The sequence below is a fragment of the Diorhabda carinulata genome, chromosome X (genome assembly GCF_026250575.1).
Source record: "Diorhabda carinulata isolate Delta chromosome X, icDioCari1.1, whole genome shotgun sequence".
Taxonomy (NCBI): domain Eukaryota; kingdom Metazoa; phylum Arthropoda; class Insecta; order Coleoptera; family Chrysomelidae; genus Diorhabda; species Diorhabda carinulata.
The window spans coordinates 35,097,387-35,119,248 of record NC_079472.1 but is presented as its reverse complement, the minus strand read 5'-3'; the positions used below and the strand labels follow the sequence as shown (position 1 = coordinate 35,119,248).

At 30.7% G+C, this 21,862-nt stretch overlaps 1 protein-coding gene across 1 annotated transcript in view; it reads right to left on the bottom strand.

Moving 5' to 3' along the window:
• The window catches only part of LOC130900552 (beta-alanyl-bioamine nonribosomal peptide synthetase ebony), a 45,208-nt gene extending 24,285 nt beyond the window's left edge, over positions 1-20,923 (bottom strand). The window contains exons 1-2 of the mRNA XM_057811250.1: positions 20,798-20,923; positions 3,817-3,949 (exon numbers count right to left, since the gene is read on the bottom strand). Coding sequence (XP_057667233.1) covers positions 3,817-3,946 — 130 coding nt within the window. The 5' untranslated portion in view covers positions 3,947-3,949; positions 20,798-20,923. The remainder of the gene's footprint in view (positions 1-3,816; positions 3,950-20,797) is intronic.
• Positions 20,924-21,862: the final 939 nt, after the last annotated feature.

Sequence of the window (21,862 nt, the reverse complement as noted above, 5' to 3'; positions counted from 1 at the left end):
GTAATGAAGCCCAGAGGCATTAAGGCAAATATTGGGCTCTAATATTTGTCGCATGCCGTTGTTGTACATATGATTTGGATGGAAACAAAAAATTACTTTTCGGGACGCTATTTTTGTCTTACGAATATAAAAGTTATTTAAAGTGAGTTACCCCAATTTACAGTTAACTAAGAAAACTGTACTTCAAGGTGGAAACTTATCTATACCAGTAACGGTTTGTTACGATCCATGATTCATAGATATTCACTTTTAGGGAATCGCAAGCCGTTTTCATAATAATCTCAGTTTGAGGAAATTTCAAAGAAGCCCGTTGATACGTGAAGAAGAAGAAGAACAGCAATCAGAGCTCAGAGCTCTTAGGATTTCGTTTCTAAGAATGGAATGTTCGTGACAAACTCTTCATCCACCCAAACGCGAGGTGGATTTGCAAAACCGAAAAAATGTTTGAAAAACTTAATTATTAAAAAAATCAATAAATGTTTTTCTCTCATAGTATGAAATAGTTTGCCTTAAGTGTATTCGATAGAAAATTTCATTCTCTTTCAGAAAAAATTTACGCATAACAATTTTTTTGGTCGGGGAAGCCTTTTTTAAAAGTGTGTTATGAGGGAGTAAATTTCTCACTCATTATGTAACATGATTTTTCTTTATTTTGTTCGTTTAAATGGTTTGCGGGCTCAGAAACGGCAGGAAATATCCAACAAACCTGCTTAAAATCCATTGACTTCGAACTCATTTCCGATTAATACAATTAGAATCAATTAATATCTAGAATAAGTGTTTCTCTTTGGAAATACTGGTTTTCCATAATTTTTTCGGCTTTGCAAATCCCCGTAAACCTCGCGTTCTCCATTCTATCAGTTTTGAACTATCAATTTTCAAAAAAAAAAAAATTACATGCATGTTATGAAGGGACTTTTTAGATTAACCGCTCGTCGACTATGAAACTAGCTTAAAGCGGTTTTACTGCACAACGGAGATTTATTTCCTTCTGATACATGCTGCTGATGTGAAAAAAAAATATGAAAACATGAAGCTATTGCTGGTAATATACGGATATAGTAAATCTGTGAGGATTCCAAAATTGTTCTTCTTGAAACATTGCACGTTAAATAAGCCTAATTAAAAGTTTTGTAAAGATCTGAATGGAAGGCGATATTTGTATGTAGAAGCGAAAATTTCCTAAAATAAGTGACGCAAATATAAAGAAGATTATTTTCGTTGGAACCTGAATCAGTGGCTTAAATTGATGAAGGATCCAATATTTGAACAAAAATTGAACCTTCTTGAAAAGGATCATGGATTTGGAAACGTTATTGCAAATTTTCTAAGTAACGATAAGAGTGACAAGTGTAAAGAGTTTTTTAGCGAATTGTTGTTGCCTTAACAAGCGTTGGGTTGCAATATGACACTCAAGATTTATTTTTTTGAGAATTTGGGAGACGTTTCAAATCCATTTCGGCAGGTGGAAAAGCGCTTAAGGTAGTTGGTTGATTCTTGTTCGACGTTGAAAAAGGACAATCCTGGAGCTAAATTTAACAGAAAATCCTAAATCGTAAATTCATAATAGGATTTTCCTACTTTTCTAGATTTAGACGGACCTTATTTGTTGAAATATTTGAATTACTGTTGGCCAATAATTTTTTTTAGTTATTTTTTTCTACTAATGATAATCGAACAAAATAGAAAATATGATGTATTTGGTGAATCGGCATTTTGGATTCCGCAAAAACATCGCTAAAATCATGATTACAACTCTTGAGTGAACTGAAACAATATTAAAAAATTATGTATAACTTATTATGGACAAGCATTAAGTAAGTTTCAAAGCTAACTGCCATAGTACCGCAATTTATAGTTAAAGGAAAGTCTAGTTGAAATCTATTCGATTACAGACTATAATTGCTATTACCTCTATCGGAGGCATTTAAAAGAAATACCAAGTTCAAGAAACGATATATTTCTTTTTATAAAGTAATATATTAAATATCGTCATTAATAGTATTAAATCCATTGTTGATTTTCTCATTTCCTCCATTCGAATTACTGTATGGTGTATTAGTAAATGATTTGTAATTAAAAGATTATCAAGTTCAAGTGAATGGCATTAATTCTCTGGAACTATTTTTATCGTTTCGTTCTACTTGATTAAATATTAAATTCGTATTAATCATGGATGTGTTTTAACACTGTTTTCAATTATTTATGAATATCTACTATATCCTAAGACAATTTCTATTATTAGAACTGAAGGTCGAGAATAATTATTTATATAGTTGGTTAGGTAACAAATTCATGATCGAATTGAAATTAATGGGCGTCTCATATCTTTACGAACGCGGAATCGGTTAAATGACCTCGAGGTTGAATGCACCGAACATGCCCAATTCCAACGCAAAACCTTTCGAATTCACTGTCAATTTCAGCCGTAGTTTTGGTATTATGACAGTCAAACTTAAGCTAGATCAAAGCTCGTTTTTCTGCTAACAATAGGTTAAAAAGCGAAATGGACAATCGTTCGGATACTATTAGTCTAGTCAATTTATCAGTTTTTTCAATGAAACCTATCAATTTTTATGTAAAAAAGCACGAAAGGTTAACTCTTCCACCCTCGAGTGATTCGAGTGGCGCCTGCCGTGTAGAGATGCCTGTGGATATTGATCTTGTACTTTCGTAGGTTGTAGTGTTCGGGAAAGACATGCCTTGCTAGCTTATTTCTGATCTACTCTGGATCGTCAATCTGGTCTCTTATGAGTCGAGCACCATCAGGGTATGCTTGGAAGCCTAGCTCCAAATGTGCGAACAATTTTGCAATAATGGATGAGCTGGGGACTTGGAGAGGACTAGAAGCTATTGCGGAGTATATAGCTTTTTGATTTTAAAGACGCCTAAAAGTTTTTGTGAAGCTGCCTTGGCTAAATTGGTGACTATGTCAGCACATATTGCTTTCAACCTCAACACCCAACAAGCGAATTTGCGGTAATATTTTATGTCCAGGCAGGACCACATCCTAAGCCCTCTTTGTAAAAATATCAATCTGGGTCTTTGATGCACTGAACTCGATCAGATTGCTTCTGTTGCTTCTTACGGATTTTTTGAAGTGTGTCCATCGATAAGGACCTGTATGGTCTTTGAGAAAGCTACTAAGTAAATCAATAAGTAAGGACGATAAATCCTACGATGATAGTTTATTTAGAAGGTTGGCATGCCAAACACTGTCAAAAGTCTTCGATACTTCCAATGCGATTGGTCTGGATCCCCCAAATTTCTCTATAGCTTCATTCCATACGCTGGAGACATACGCCAGGAGGTCCCTGGTTGATATATGTTTACGTATATGTATTGATGGGTTAACGACTTTCTCCACGACCTTGACAATGGCTGGGATTAAAATATTGGCAACGACGAAATGGAAATATCAATCATGAATAAACGTCGTTGTGTATTCGATTTCAATTTTTTCCATGACTAAAATTTTGCATGAGCGAAAAAATATGTTAGATATTGCATTTTTTGTAACAAGTCAAATAATCGATACTAATATAAATACTCTTGAAGAGGGTATTTTTGGTTCTTTAATATCTCTTTTTTTCTGCCAGTCGATTCAGCAAAAATTTTACATAGAGCGGAAAAATTTCATAAGCTTTCGAATGACGTAAGCAAAAATATGGAATTGTTTTCGTTACGTGAAAATTCTTGAATTGGACAAAAAACAAAATATCGGAGTCCATAACTCAGAATTCCTCACCTAAAAATACATAAGGGTGCACAATTTTTAAAATATTACTTCCACAATAAAATCAGAATTTTATTCACCTTCAAAAATCAAAGCAGTATCATTTTCATGCTGAGACCTGGCAATGCTTTCAAAAATTTTCTCAAGTGTGTTATTTTGGAAATGTCTTGTCGGTCCTTTCAATATCGATAATTTTGGAATGGATCCCATAGCCTGCAAATAGAGATATTAACAAATTTAATAAATCGAAAACTTAAACATGAATCTTTTTTTAATTGAATACTATTAATCTAGTCAAAATTAATATGTGGATGACAATTGCTCTTTCTTGTTCAATACGCCAATCCATAGCTTTGATTTCAGTAAAACGAATGTCATAACTTTTGGAGGAATTGTCTATATCCCTGTTCAAAGGGTTTTTCTTATGGTCGGATGGATTTCACTTCAGAGATTATAGGTATTAAAAAACTTACAAAAGTAACATTTAAGTTTTTCGATTTTTTGCAATAAAAAATTGTTTGTTATAATTACTAATTGTACCAAACGTGATACCAAAGTGATAAATACGTGTTTTATTTTCTTTTACAATAATCTGAAATTTGGGATGTTGTTTAATTATCGATTTGGGTGTAGTAAAGAAAAAACTACAGTTTCTTATTAAAAATAATAATTTTGAGTAATTAAACATCGGACAGAAAAGGAGGTTAGCTGATAAAATAAATGAAAGCTAATAGTGGACTAGCTTTGATTTTTTATTTTTGGCGTTATCGGATTGTTAGGAAAATATAGATTTCAAATACTGAATAAAAGCGAATTCTCTAAACTGTTGAGGTGGAATACGCTTTTAATGCCAGTAAAAAATAATAAACTTGAAACGGATATTAAGAGAAAATACAAAGTATGGAACAGGTAATGAATCAGTTGAAAGAAACGAAAAATGTAGAGAGAAAATATACTATAAAAAGGAATACAGGATAGGAAAAAGAAGGAACGATAGAGAAAGTTACACAAGTAATTGATGCGTTAGACATAAATTTTAATATAGAAAAGGATGCTATTAGGAGAATGAAAAAGAAAAAAAAGGATTAGACAGACCGATATTAGTAAAATTAGTGGAAAGCTACAAGAAAATAGAGATACTTGAACAAAGTAAAAATCTAAATGGCACAGATATATGGTTCGACGAAGATTACCAGAAAGAAATTGTCGAAGAATGGAAACCACTGTACCCACAATTGAAAATCGCTTGAAATAATAGTCATAAAGCATAAAATATAATAAATTGATTATAAATAGCAAGGTGTACTAAGGAGGTCACAGTGGGTTACAACAAAGCAGACAACAGGAAAAAAATGAAGATAGAAAAAGAAAAGTACAAGAAAGATCTCCGGAAGCAAGCACATTAAATGAACAAATAAGAAAAATTATGCGAACAACAAAAATCTGATAAGTCAAATGAATAAAACTGAACAATATGATATAGCTATGAAAACGGATATGACAACGAGAATGAAAAAAATTGTATGAAAACGTACAAAAAAATAAATAAGGGATACAGAATGGATAAAAAAAGGACAAATAAAGAAAAATATAGAGACAATTATAGAGAACGAAAGGATGTGGAAAATAGGAACATGGTACATGAGAGGACCAGCAGAAAAGGAAAATGAACTCATACAAGAATTTGTAAAAGAAATGTTTTATTGGGGGTCACAGTAACAAAAAAGGAAGGTTGAAGGAATATAGAACTAGAAAAGCACGATAATAATTGTAGTGTATAGTTCAAATGAAGATGCAATATCTAAAGAGAAAGGAGAATTTTGGGACAAATTAATTGATACAATAGAAGATGCTGGAGACAGATTAATAATATTGGGAGATTTTAATGGAAGCGGTGGGACAAAATCAAGCAAAGTAGTGACGTAATTGATACATATGGAGAGAAGGAAAAAATAGCAGCACCTAATAGTGTCTAGCATATTCTACCAACATAAAGATTCACATAAATACACCGGAGAAATCAGCAGCACGAATGAAAAATCTATCATTGATTATGTTCTCATAAACAAGGATAAGCTAAGAGATTTCAAAGAGAGTATGCTGGAGAACAGATTAAGGAAAATCATAGACAACCAATTAGAAAAATCACAAAAAGATATTAGATAATAGCGAAAAAAAATTAAAACGAATCAAAAAATATACTTCGGTTTTATAGACATCCAAAAAGCATTTAATAGCGTTCGAAGAAATCAAATATGGAATAGTTTACAATATAGAGAAAATTGTAGTAAAATTGAGAAACATTATCAAAAGTATAAATGAAACAATCAGGCGAGGAAAAATAATGAGCAATCTGAGAATTTGACGACTAAAGAATGATAAAGAAAGAGGGAGTACTGAATCCGGTACTAGTGGAAAAAAAGTGGAAAGGATAGAAGTAGGATACAGAAACATGGAAATAGTTGGAATATTTGAATGTGTTTCTACTGAAAATTTAGTATTGTTCGCTTAAAATGGAGAATTGAAACACAATTTATTAACATGTAAACAAGCATAAAATCATCAATCAATATAGAGAAGACAAAAATAATGGTAGTGGGAAACAAGAAGAAGACCTCCAATCTGAAATAGATGGTATATAACTGGAACAAGTGCAGAGTTTCAAATATTTAGGCGTGGACATACAGAGCAAGGGAGCATAAAACACCAAAACGAACGTATATAAATCAATATTCCGATTTGTCCTTAACGAAAGCTGTGTACTTACAAACTCACTCAAAAGGAAAATTCAAGCAGCTGAAATGAATTACTTAAGCAGAGTCAAAGGTGTCACCAGAAAAGATCGAAAAAGAAACGAAGTAATCAAGAGTACTTGATTTTAGAGCCTGTGATTCAACCAATTAAGACACACACACATGCCTATTATCATATATTAATTGTACCTTTGCAGATTTCGATAGCTCTTTTCAAGAGTAGAGTTAGTAAGCCCTTTGTAATTCTTTATTTTGTTAGCAAATTCGTCTTTGTTAACTAGTATTCTTGGAGTTAGGATAAAAATCTTGTATTTATAGAGTCTAAACTTAGGGAGAGAACAATATTTTTTTAATGACGTGTTTGAATGCTTTATGTATAGCATTATATACAGCAGAAATAATTTGATTGTTCAAATTGTTTCTGAACCATTCTGAAAACAACATCATTGCTTCAAGATTTTATCTATTCCAATACCGGGCATAGAGTACAAATTTACGTCTACTAGGCATTAAATGATCACAATGTACAGCGATCCTATTCAGATATATATTGTTGACACGTTTTTATAGCAGGTATTTTAGAGGTTTTAAGCGTTTAGTAAATTAAACATTTCTATTTTGTATAGCTTCACTGCCAAGAAAGAAATTCAAACACACGCAGCTAGCTGGGAAAGTTATATCGATTGTGTTTTGGGATCTGAAGGGGGTTTTATCCACCATTTTATGCAACCTAGAACAACATTGTGAAACAGGAGGGCTGACGGAAAGAGTTTTGCTTTTTCACGATAATCTTTGACCCATGTAGCCCGTCAAACACAGTTTTTGAAGAAATTTTAATGGACTATGATGCCTCATCCCGCGTAGAACTTGAAATACCAGCCGAACTCTTCCTTAACAGACATCTTCGACTTAGAAATGCAAAAGAGAACTGTCTTCAAGGGTGTGTCGAAAAAATGGAGAATATGTATAACATTAATAACAATACACATCGTTTTTTTTCTTTGTAAAATATATGGGTACCTTACTTTTTTACAACGTTTTTGTTTCAAAAGAAACATATTTTATTTTGAGTTCGTTGTACTACCCATTTTGAAGTAATTATTCATTAAACGGTCAAGTAGGAGATAATATTATCTGAAAAAGTAAAAGTGATCGAGAGATCAAATTTGTAATCACTAAAACGACCTCGATGTACGCAATAAGAAAAAAGAAAAATTGTACCGGAAGGAACTTACAACAAACAGTTATAGAAAATAAGTGCATGGTCATTGAATCTGATTCAAAGTAAATATTTTATTTTTGTTCATTTCTAGTTACTTTCAAGGTTAGCTTTGTATACGAGATTCTCACATTTTTATTCTTATTATTCACCAGAATTAATATAAGATATTTATATAAATATACATTAAGGTAATATATTTTTTATTGGTAATCACAGGGTCACGATGATTTGTTTCGTTTAGATCATTACAAAACCATTTAAAGGCTTTAACACAATTTTCCATTAAAACTTTTTAAGGCGGTCATGAATATCTATATACAGTGTGAAAAATCCAAATAGATTGCACTCATAATATCGTTAACTGTACCGAGGATTTGATTGCGACATTATTGAACTAATCAGATTTCAGACATTCAAGTTTGCGGAGTCCACATTCTATATATATTGAAATAGAAAGAGACTAGAGCAGTTAGAGCTAGTAATACTGCCAAGGCGCTGACAATTATTGTCAATACGATATATGAATCTGTCAAGATTTGTCATGATTTCAAGGTTGATATATATGAACGACAATGTTTTGAACGGTTGCAACACAAATGATTATAAGAGTCTTTCACAAGCAATTGTGTTTCGCTGATATAGCCAATTTAAATGATTTAATGCTGGTGAGCATCGTTCTCCAATTACTGTTAAAAACATCGAGAGAATGATACGTATGATCGCAGAAAATCCAAGATGTATCTATCAAGCGATTGAGTTGTTGGATCCACAACAGAAAATTCAATTTAACAAGATCATCTCTCGTGATAAGAATGTTTAATTTCTGGGTCTCTAAGTTTAACGACACAAATGTAGTGAGAGTAGAGTGATAATTCTACCTGTCAGAAGGAACGTGTGTGGATTCATAAACATAAAATTTCTTAAATCATTCCAAAAGATCACTGATTTCAAGGTGTTAAGTTGTAGAAGCATCAGTTACAACAGTATATTTATTGAGATGGTGATTACTTTGAACATAAATAAAATCATTTTCTTAACAAAACTCTATTTATCTTGTTTCTCAAAATATATAGTTTCATATGGAACTTTTTATGATAGTTATACTCCAGCAATTTAACGATTTTGTTGACTTTTTGATTTGGTTCCAGAAATTCAAACAACTTTGCTAAAAGTAGCTGATGATATTCAATGAGACCTAGATGGTAAAGAGCTACGGAAACCTTTTATAGAATGAAGCATATATTAAGTGGAATCGTAAGATTAAAGGAAAATAATATACATTAAACAAATATATTAATATTAATCTTGCGAAGTCAGAAGTAATATGCATAGAAGAAGAAAATATAGGTACAGCTGAATATTACCATAGAAGGGGAAAATGGAACATGTTGAAATGATCAAATACTGTGACATGACAATACACAGAGAAGAAACAGACGAAGCGAAAATAAATGAAAGAATATCTAGTGAATCGTAACTATCATGCACTTCCAAACTCATTCATAAGCAGATCTTTTCTGATTATGAATGACCTTGGATCAGCTGGTGAACCAAAATATCGGTATGAACGATTGGGCAAATAGCAGTATATCAGTGAAAGCTGGGTACTGACAAACAGAACAAAAAGCAGAATACGAGTACAAGTAATGGAGATGAAGTACTTAAGATGGATGAAGGGAATAGCTCGTGAACAAAGCAGATAAATTGAATAAACAATCTATAGCTAAAACAATAAAAAGCAACAAGCTAAAAAATCTTGGATCTTGGATACAATATGGCACGAAGCATATTACTATGGCAAAAAATGAAAAAGAATGGGTTAACTTGATTCATGAAAAGAAAAAACAGAAGGGATTTAGACCAATACCTCTGGGTAAACATCAGAGTGTACTAACTCTAATATATTCCCGAGCTTTCGAATATTTATGTATTCATCGCCTTGAAATTAATTTGTTAAGAATTCCGGCATTTGTACTAAAAAACCTTGATATTTCTATCAAACGTCAATTTGAATATTGCCTTTTAAATTCAATGAATTTAAGGTTTTTTTAAACAATCAATTAAATTTGCAACGCAGCAATTATTAACTAATTAATCCCCAGAGGATAAATACATAAGTATTCGAAAGCTCGGAAATATATTAGAGTTAGTACACTTTGGTGTTCAATTTTACCACAATCTCTCATATATAGTTCAAACTTCTATTAGCAGTGATGTTAAAAAATAAAATATTATGCCACATTTGTTAGATAAATTATAAATAAATAATTACAATAATTTACTGGTAATAATTATAGACTTTAAATATTTTTTATGTGCTTTAAAATATTGTAACAATATGTTTGAAGAATCGTTGCACATTTGCACAATAATTATAGATAAATTTTGAAACGTGAGTTTGACTAATACAGCGGAACGTGAGCGAAATACGATCTAGCCTAACCTAACTTAACCTAACCTAGCTATACTTTGTTCATACATAAATATATAACAACGACAACACTAGTTTATTTTCCTAATGAAACTATTTATGATTGACAAGAGGAATATTTTAATTTGGTAGTGAAAAAGAGTGAAAAAGTTTTTTGTATAAGGATATGTATTGATAATAAAAGTATTTGAATCGAATCATATGTTGACGTCTTTTGTTGGTTAATTATCATTATCATTTGATAATTATAATCGCATTTGCTATGTGCTGAGCATGCAAGACAAACAATATCTATGTAGTCTTATTATATTACATATTAATTATTCAACTACATTGGAGCAATTAAGAGTATCTTTGAACCAGTGATTCAAGTGTACCCATCGTCTTGATATTAGATTTCTTTTTATAGAAAAATAGTTCCAAAAAAACTTTCACACTAGTTATTTGAACCTTTAATTTAGACGATTTATCAATAATTATAAATATACAATATCTAATAAAAATTGGGTTCTATGTTTTAATAACGTAGACTTATTGCAGAATGGTTTCAAAAATTAACCGAAGAAACTAGAGACCCAGAAAACATGAGTGAACCTTTTGGAAAGAAGAGAAAACAACTACGTTCCTCAAGGAATATTGAATTAAATCTCCTCTGAAGAGCGTGATATTCTTCCACCAATATATATTTTATTAAATATAATATATATTTAATTTAATTTAATATTTCAATCGATTTCATCAGAATGATTATTTTCTAAAGGGTGATACGTTTTTAAACTGACTCTGTATTCAACATTTCATAAATTGTTCAATTATTTTATTTGAATAATTGATATCAGATTGTTTATAAACTTCAATATAATTCAAAATTTCAAGTAGCCGTTCCTATAGATAATCCTTGACTTAATTATTTGATTGTACAATTACAGTTTTTGTAGTTGCTGTAAGTAAATTTTAATTAATTTCAATTTTAACCTTCACGCCGTTTTAAAGATACAATAGGTGTTTGTCTAATGCTTCCCATTAAATTATCAAGTATCTCTTTTGAGGTTTATTCTTGTTTGTTAATAAATGATAATTTATATAATATTATCTGTTTATATTCGTTGAATAATTATCTTTTTATGATAAAATCATGAAAATTTTGCAAATTCCACTTTTATACTAATATTAAGTTATAAACATAATTCATACATTCATTTTGTAGAATTTCAGTGGCAAGCAACATATTTTCTTATAAAATTACTTATACATTTTTGGGTTCGATTCTCCATTGGTATTCGATAAGTTTACGTATTTAATAATTCAATAGTGATTAGAATGGTCTATAATGATGGTTTGCATACCGAGGTTTCTACGATTTTGAAGTCTTCTTCAGCAGGGACTATTTATTAGATTATTGATAAATTTATGCCATCGGCTTAGAAGATTCCGTCCCATGTTAATCTGGTGACGATAATGGTATGAATTTATGAATTTATTATACGAGGGTTTCTACTATGTAAAAATGTTGTGTAAATATCTGACATTGCCAACATCAAGTGTTGACATACGAGTGCTTTTGAGTTTTTTACAAATAATTGAAACATCTTGGTAAAAAATGGAATTAAATCACGAACGTTTTCATACGATGATTTTATATGACTTCCAACATGGAGTAACCAACAGTAGTGTGCTAATAAACTCGCCTCGACTTTTGGTGATGACGCACCATTTCGAGTCTCTGTGTTTCGCTGGTTTTCTGAATTTAATCGTGGTCTCTACAGGATGAGTTTCGTTAGGGTTGTTCAAAACCAACTGTTGTGTCAGAAAACAACGATATTGCAAGATCGTCATGTGATATACCGTGAGATTGAGGAATACTTGGGCATAAGTTTCATCGTGACAGGTGACGAATCATGGATCTATGCATATGAATGCGAAAGTAAACAACAATTGACAGTGAATCTTTCAAGAAGAGTCAAATCTAACAAAATAGGTTCGCGAACGAAGCACTTCTAATCAAATGATCGCCTGTTTCTTTCGGAATAATTGGATATGTCGCTTCCGTTCCATATGAGCAGCTTCAAAGATCAATTCTGAATGAAACACCAGTATTTATTTACTAGAAGTGTTGGAAAAAAAATCAGGAGAAACAATCGCAGAAGACGAATTATTCTCCACCATGGCAATGCATGTGTGTGCAAGTTCAAACAAAAACGTTTTTGAATAGTCAAAACATAGAATTGATGAATCATCCGCCGTACTGTCCTTATCTTGACACCCAGTGATTCCTTATTTTTCCCGCAAATAAAAAATAAATTGCGAGGTCAATGTTTTTAATCATTTGAAAGAAGCGGTCGATGCCTTAAAATCACATGGAAGTACGTACCTCAATCGGAATAGAAAAATGCTTCGACAATTATTGGTTCAAACGCATACAAAAATGTATTCATCTAAATGAAAAATATTTTGAGAAACAATAAAGCAATTTTAAATTAAAGATATTTGTTATTCTTCGTTTACTTCAAAACCTGAATAGCAACCCTTGTATACATTTTTCGCAAACAGTCTAGAATTTGAGTAACCAGTTGAAGTGTTTAAAGAAGGCTGTTTTATACCATAAAGAAGTATATATGCAATTAATTTTGCAATAATATCTAGCCATGAACTGAATTTAATATGATTATTGAGATACCGTACTCAGTGGCGTAGCGTAAATCAAATGGTAAAGGGCTACAAAATATTAAATTACTGCTAAAATCTTAAATTATATCCAGCTATATAGGAATACGATTTTTTAAATTTTGATCACATTTGTAAGAGTTGGCGTAGATGTTCAATATTGATAAATCTGCAACAGTGATTCAAGATACGTTTAACGATTGTAATTAAATTATAACAGGTTTTTAAACTATAAAAGTCCATCCATCTCTAACTGTTATAAACCCTTCACCATAAATATTGTATTTTTCTCTTTAGTGATGTTGCATCAAGGTACCCTTCGAAGTAAAGGACGCCCACTGATACGCTGCTCTGAAGATATGGTTCCCAGCGGGATGACAGTTGCTTTGAACTATGCACAATGGCAAATATTAAGGAAGGCCTATGTTCAGCAGTGGACGCGATTGACTGTTAGATAATGATGAGTAAGGTGCCTCTTATCGGTTCTGGACATTGAGTATCATTGAATTACTAATTACTCCAAAAAAATATAATTTTTTAACTGATATCCCCTTTATATTTTACCGAATTATAGGGATCAAAAATTTACAGACCCGAAGATTCTATTTGTGGTATAAAATAGAAGTGCTCCATTCAAGAGAGAAAAAATGAAAAGTTCTGGCTTCCGTCTAATCACAATCCAATTGAATAAGAAGTTATTCCTTCATATTACAAAAGGTAGACGGATCAACCAAAGAATCGCACGAGCAGCCAAAACTTGCTTATGATATTGTATTAAGAAACATATTGAATACCGCTAGAAACTGCTATAACATTTATAAGAATCATGTGTATTACTGGTCACAGCGTTAAATTATCAAAAAGTTAACTGCTTGTTGTCTTGATCTTTTTTGTACATCAATTGATGTATTGAAGTATTTTTCAATTTACCATACATCGATTTTTATATTTTGATCAAAATAGTAGTTGGAAATATCGAAGACTTAAGCAATGAACAATCTGCGTATTTGATTGCGACATCTAATTGCATCATTTCCGGAATTAAATAATAGTGAAAAGCTGGATTCCAACAATATGGTGTACCTTGATGTTAGAGATGTTCTAGATAACCAGTTTGAAGGAAGGTGGATTGAAAAACGTGGATCAATGGAGTGGCTAGCTAGGTCACCTGATATTAACCCCCTCAATTTATTCCTGTCGGTATCTTTAAGTAATCAGGTCTCGTAAATCAGGTTTACCACCGTTTTCACATAATATGTCAAATAGTGAACAGTTTTAACAATTCCTGCTATAAATATTTTTGGATTGATAGACTTTTATTGCTAAAATAAATTTAATTCGATTTTTCTCTATTTTATTGTTATTTTGATGTGCGCTCCCTACTTAATTAATTTTTTAACAATGCAGGAAACAAGCTTTATCAACAGATAGAAAAATAATACCCCTTTATAGATATCACGTCAAATTGGAATATCTAAAGAATTTTTGATTGTTCAATAGATTAGCAAACAGAGAACATCATTAACATTAAGCCGGTCGGTCATTGATTACACGTAACAGATGCATTATGATGAAAGTAAAACCAAGGTTGTCGTTGTTAGAAGCATACGAGGCGGACAACCACAAACAATAATTGTACTTATAAAGAATGAAAAAAAAAATGCATTACAACTGAAATCATAATCTCTAATTATTATTCTTTCCAATTTTTTCGTTCGAAAATCAAATATATGTTTTAAACATAACGAAAAAAGATTTAGTAAAAAAAACTATATAGTTTCTAAATATTTCAAAATATATTTTGGAAAACATGAATATTTATATATGTATGAAAGTTTGAATTTAGAAATTTATACAAAATAATAAATATAACCCATTTAAGAATATACCATGGTTGTATGAAAGTTTCCGATATAACAATTTTTCAACATAGTTTCCTTATAGATTTTTTCCAGCGATGCTTTAACCTTGTTAATATTTCCTAGTCTGTCTGTTAGTGAAACTTTACTTCACATTTAGGCTTCGAAACATATTACATCATTTAATGAGTCGTGTGACACACAGTTGGCGCTGCCATTGCCAAATTCATATGACATTTATGAAGTACCAACTTCCAAAAGATTACGTGTAAAATTTTATGACATTTCGATTTCGACATTGGTTTGCTGAATTTAAACGTGGTCGTACACACACCCATGATGGTGAACGTTCGGGACATTCAATTGTGGTTTATACTTCAAAAAAAAAAATGTCCATAAATTGATTATATCTAATCGTAAACTGGAATTGCGTGAGATAGCTGAGGCTCTAGAGATATCAAGAGGCAGTGTGTTCACAACTATGCATGAACATTCAACCATGACAAAGCTTTTTCCAAAGTGGATAAAGATAAATAAGTAAACAACCTTACTTTTTTATTTTCATCAACGTTTGAGTTATGAGTAAGATCAAATAAAAGATCGAAACTGAGGCATTTTGAAAAACTCTAGGACATTTTTATTTTGAGCCCTCAACCCATAACACCATTGTAAATAATGTGTTCTTATTTTTATAATATTTGCATATCTTATATTTTGAATAGTATTAACCAAATGTAAGTGTAAAATAGTAATAATTTATTTTGTTATATTTGTGGAATTTATATACCAAACAAAAATAAGAAATATGACTATGTAAAGTAGACTTGTGCTACAAACTAGGTAAACATTAGGATTCAGACATTCGTAATCATATTATCTGGATGAAGCAAATAATCGTTTTTATGATTTTTACTTTTGCATAGAAGAAGGTAGGTAGGTAGGTAGGTAGAAGATATTTAAACTTATACGGAATGTCCTGATTCACACAATGAAAATTTCCCGCCATCAGAAAAAGTTATGTTGCCAAATTCACAGAAATCGGTAAAGTCTGTCAATGAAAGGGGAGATAAAGGTACTTAGTAATTTGATTCGCGATCTGAGAATTAGAACTGTTAGTCTTACGATTTGAAAAATAAATATAGTTTGAGAAAAAATTGAAAAGTTGAAAATAGTTTTTAGAATAAGCTCAAAATGAAAATTGTGTAGAAAGCATCGGGTGCTCGATCTACGAGAAATATGGTACAAAACGCTCCAACTATATTTATTTTCCACTTTTTAGTTCGATTTATTGTCAAAACTAAGATTTTTCCCCAAGTTCTAGACATTTACAATCTCCAACAGAGGGCAAACAGTTGTGAAATTTGTTTTGATGTATAGAGAAAATTTGCAGTGATACTTTCCAACAAAAATTTATCGAAAAACAGTAATAAACCACAAAGGAGAATTACAAACAAAGTCCCACATATAGGTGATGCTAATAAAATCGGGTTTAAAAACTTTTTAGTAGCATTAATTCCCATTTTCCATTCAATCAAACTATGAGCCGAATAAGAAAATGTTGAATACGTTTCAGAAAAATTACGTGAAATATCAATCTCTGATCTGTGTGAATTTTGAAATGGTTAATTAGTTGATCAACAAAGTGGATAAACGAAATACTTTTGAATAGGGGACAGTGAAGCAAAGAATCTTCATTTGAAGCTAGATGTTTAGTATGTATTGTATGTAAGAATTTCTATACCAGTCAGCAAAACCAATGTTAAGAAGGAGTGACTGATGAGCAAAATCCAACTTCCACCACTACATATCAAGATAGGAATGTTGTAATTTGTCGTTAGAGAAAGAACGATTTTGTTTGAAATACATTTGAAGCAAATTATCGAAATTCAGCTTGAAAAGTTGTAACGTGGAATATTTGATTGTCCAGCATTTGATGAAAGATACAGATTTCATCAAAGTTGATTCTGTTTCGGAAATAGAAATTTGAAACAGCTTTGTGTTCGAAACAAGGAGAGCGCTTCACCAGGATTTATAGATTGCTCTTTAAATTTTGAAAGAAAAGCTAATAAAAGGTTTTAGTGAACTATAACATATGTTTTCAATATTTTCCTCTCTATTTACTTCGATGCATCCGATTTTTTTTTAAACAGAACTAATATTTATAAATATATCTATTATTTTATTTCATGTTTTTCGATTTCTGAAATTAAAGATTAGATGAAAAACTTAGAAAATCATAGATAATTTCATATATTATCATTAATATATCCAAAATCAAATTTATACCAAGGGCAATAAAATTATTTTTTACCAGTCTCTCGTAGGAGGTATTCTAAGATCATAAAATTGCAATTTAAATGTCACTCAAGATATTGTTTATTGATATATCTCATTACACATAAATAATATAGCTAATTAAGTTTCACTATATGTTTAAATAATTATTATTTGATTGATGATAGTGACCTTCAAATAGTGGTAAGCTGCATTTTACGGTCTGACATATAAATTAGGAATAGCTACTAATTAGCAAATTATGAATTTAATCACATTATTTTACCATCTAATGTAATAGTTGCGTATATGGGACATTCGATTAAATTTTATTTCATTAATATTCTAAAAAATTTCCAATATTTCATTTAAAACGAATACGCTGATAAATATGAATTTATTTTCAAACGATTTCACGTTGGAAAAATATTACGTCACTCAATAAGTCGCGTGACTGACACACAGATATCGCTACCATTGTCAAATCCATATGACGTTCATGAAGTACCAACTTTCAACAGACTATGTGTAAAATTTCATGACATTTCGATTAGTCAAAAAAAGTGACAGCTACTTAAGTGAAGCTACTTTTGTTATTTTCAAAACATTGGATTCAAAAACACTTCGTGCGTTGATTTATCATTGCTTCTTGATAAAAAAAATACTGTACAAGCTCAGCAATGGCTCGATCGGAAAGAACCATTTGTTGATGATGAAGGTGAACGTTCTGGTCGTCCAATTGAAGTGGTTATCAAAATCAAAATCAAAACGATTATCATCTGAGTTGAATGCAACCGGTGAACCACATCTCAAAGGCAAAACATTTGGTTGGGAATGTTATGGCTTCAGTAATTTGGGGATGCGCTTAGAATATTGTTCAACGACTATACCCAAAAGGGAAAGAAATCGGCCTCATATATCGTAGGTAAAACCACTATTTCACCAAGATAATTCACCGATTCACAAGTCGAAGGCAACGATAGTTAAATTGAACGAATTACACTTACAATTGCTTTCTCATCTACCGTATAGTCCAGATCTGGCCCCCAGTGACTACTGTAAGAAATTCAGCTCAAATGAAGGAGCATTTGCTAAAACTGAAGCCATTTTGAGACAAATTCTACAGCATCGAGAAGATAGAGAAGCGTAGAATGATTGTATTGTTCTTGAAGGAGATCACATAGATAAATAAAATCGATTTTTGGCAAAAAATATGTTTTTCTTAGCTAGTCACATGACTTATTTTATTAAGTAATTTCGATGAATTTTAACTTTTATACAAAGTTATTCTCTGACAGTTGAAGAAAAGATTTTTTCGTATGTTCACCTCACAAAATATAACGAAGGACTCATGTATGTATTAATCTTATGTTTTCCAGAATGTTTAGGATATAGCTCTACTTGCTGAAGATGTGCATCTTCTATTTCATACGCTCCCAGATCTAATGCGTTGAAGTTCAGTAGTCTCTCCACGTAGCAGGATCTGCACTTTGCATTTTCTGCTAAACCAGTCATGTTCAGGTGTCCATTGAGGCAAGATTCCTGTATTAGCAGATTGTTATTGCTTAGGACAATACATTTAAATTATCCTCACTGGCTGTAGTTTCAAGGAATATCTTTGTCTGTTTCAACCCATGTAGATTGTTTCAATAACTGGTTTTTTCAATATCTACTTTCTTTTCTAGTGTTTTTTATATTGTCCTGTAGCGGATTCCGCGAAAACGGTTAAGGTATTATTAAGGTTTTCTTAATCTTTACATAGGAAATCTGCTATTGCATTTCCCCTGTTCCAGTGTGTCCTGAAACCTATTGAAGAGTAATTTAATTCTTCATACCTTGCTCATTTAGCTTGTCCAAGAATTCCAAAACGAGCTCAGAGTTCTCATTAATTTTTTAATAGGTTTTTTTCGATGTAGATCTGATATGATATTGTATAGTTACACGCATTTAGTTATTGCTTTAAATAAATACCAAAAATTATTAGCTGCTTCTCTTAATAGATAGCGAGCAGAAAATTTGATTAAAATTTTAAAATATTTAAATTAAAATCTGTAGGAATACATATTAACAAATAGGAATTGGCTATTATTTTAAAAACTTATTTTAGAACACATGTAAAATTGTTTTGAAAAAAAATGGGAAAAATTTTATTTGCCCGATTTTTTATCAATATTTTTATTCCAATGAACATTTTTTTTTTAAATAAATGAAGTTCAGCTGACAAAATCTGACATTTAGTTGAATATTATGTAAATTAAATAATTTATTTTTTGAATATGTCATTCTATTATTTATAAAATGTTGACATGAATCAAAGATGTACATTAGTTAGTTTATTAAAATTTCAAATTAATTCGTATTTCTGTTTCCGTCTACATAGTTTTTTCTAATGTTTTATATTAATTGGAATAAGTTTTTATTGCCTACATTTTCATAATTTGCTCATGAATAGTGATTAATAGTTGAATGTAGAATATATTCTTTAAAATCAAACAACTATTTAATCCAATTTAATCTAATATCCAATTGAAGTAGCTATAAATAACCACAAATTAGATAACCACAAATTAGTACGAACGTTGAAAAGAATGTTTGATTCATAAAATAATCTGTGAAAATGATTTAGATTATGACGATGAAGCTTTAATAAAAATTTCTAAAAGTAAATTCAAATCGATGAACGTTCTATACTCAGAAATGAAAAAAATAAGACAAAAGTTTAATAATATACGATATATAAGTTTTTTTATTTGACTGCTATATTTTTCGTAAAAGTTGCATAAATTATGTGTAAATTCAAATTCAATAAATGTTAATTAAGCTGGAAACTAAAATAGAGCTCATGTTTTGAGAGGATTTTTTTACATCGATTGAAAATATTTGAGGGGATGTAGAATTAGAAAAAAAAAATAATTTACTACCTCGATGCATATATTCTAAAAGATAATTGTTGTTGAGGAGAAAAATATTGGATACAGGAAATATCATTAAAAACAAATATGGAGAATAATAAAAAGAGGAAGAAATAAAGAAACTGGAAAAACAGGTCAAATTGTGGTGGAGGGTGGGTAAAAGAGGTGTAGACACCTTTATACGACACCCAAACAGGTAGAAAGAAACGAGGAGATCCGTTATTTCAAATTAAATTAAATTTTTTTTATTAAATATTGATTAAGCTATTTCTGTTCTACCCCACAATAAGTAATTTGACTAATATTTCAAGGAATAATGCGCAAATTTATTGTTTTGTCAAATATTTACTTTAAAATAAACATAATAAAAGAAATTTTTATTATATATTTATAATCATACCAAGATGGGTAGTCGTTGCAGACTGGTAAGAATTACAGCTAGAGATATTTTCCCAGGAAAATTACAATATAGAATCACACATAATGAATTACTTTCATAAAGCATATTGAATCTATAATGTCAATGAGAGAAATTACTTTTAATTCCAGTGTAGATGCATAGATATTAAAAATACCATTCACGATAATATCCATTGATTTTTTATTCCAACGAATATCCTAATAACTGCTGAACCAGGTGAAGATGTTGATTCAATTCGAATCAATTATAGAAATGAGTACACATTAGAAGTATTAGAATAAATTTTTTATTATAGATTATACGATTTCAGATTATATCGTATTTTTTTCTAATTATACGTAGTTGTAGTACATTCTACTTCACGTTATTGAGTATTGAAATCGAAGGGAGCTATTTAGAAGAAAATCCAACATAAATAGTAAATTATTACTCAAACATAGATCAAAATGCGTGAAAAAGTATCAATAGAAAAAATAATGATTTCATTTTATCAATAAAAAAGATGATGAGAAAAAAATCACTTACTGAGTCTTTTGATTGAAAAAAACTCCCAACGGTGTCCAAATTTTTTATCTCACCAAAACACCAAGCACTCCTGCTGTCATTAAGAACAAAATTGTTTGGTAGCAAAATATATAATCAAATTTAAAAGGATTAAACAATGCAACAAGGATAGAAAATTATATAAGAAAAAGAGATAGGAGGATGCATTTTGTATGTAAGTAGGGGTTAGGTAATTATCATTTATGTCCTCAGAATCTCCCCTATATTCGCCCCTCTCTTGTACTCTTCTAATGGAATGGGAAAAGAGTTTAAGGTTACTAACGTTCTGTTGATTGCGTTCGAAATTGTCAATTATATTTTTCTACGTTCATGCAATGAACAAAACTTTATTGAACTGTATTTACCGAACAAGTGGATATATTTATTGCACTAGTGTAATAAATATTTGTTGCACTCATCTGTCATTATAGTACAGAGGTTTGTGATCAAGACAAACATAAACATTCAAAGGAGCGAAATAATTAGTCCTTTTTCTGTGAGATTGAAATACGTTTCAAAGAATTGCGGATTTTATTTTATTATCAATGATATTTGTTATATATTGGATTACGAAGTTACTAGAAAATGTATTTTTCTCTAAAATGCCATAATAGTACAATTTATAATCACAAAAGTAAATACGTCAAACATATGCGATCACGACTATTATGATTTGGATAATGCAACTCCGCAGTTCTAGAAGAGTCAGTGATGAAGAAGAATATTGTTGGTGAAGTTAGCAAATACAGTGTCATTAAACTTATTAGGTAGTAAAAGATCGAAAAATATTAAACCCTCATCACTTTGGTCTGAGTATTCAATGGTTAAAATTTGCCTTTCTACAAAAGAAGATATTGAACTAATGTCATTCATAAAGCAAAACTCTGCAGGATTTCTATCAGAAAAGTCAAAAGTATTTAATAGGGGACACATCCATCAATTTCTAGAACAAGCTCCGAATTTCCAGTATTTGATGAAAATAGTGAGTCAGAGCAAGGGCATTTCGTAGAGATGAGCTCCAAAAATGAGGTTCAGTATTAATTGTAA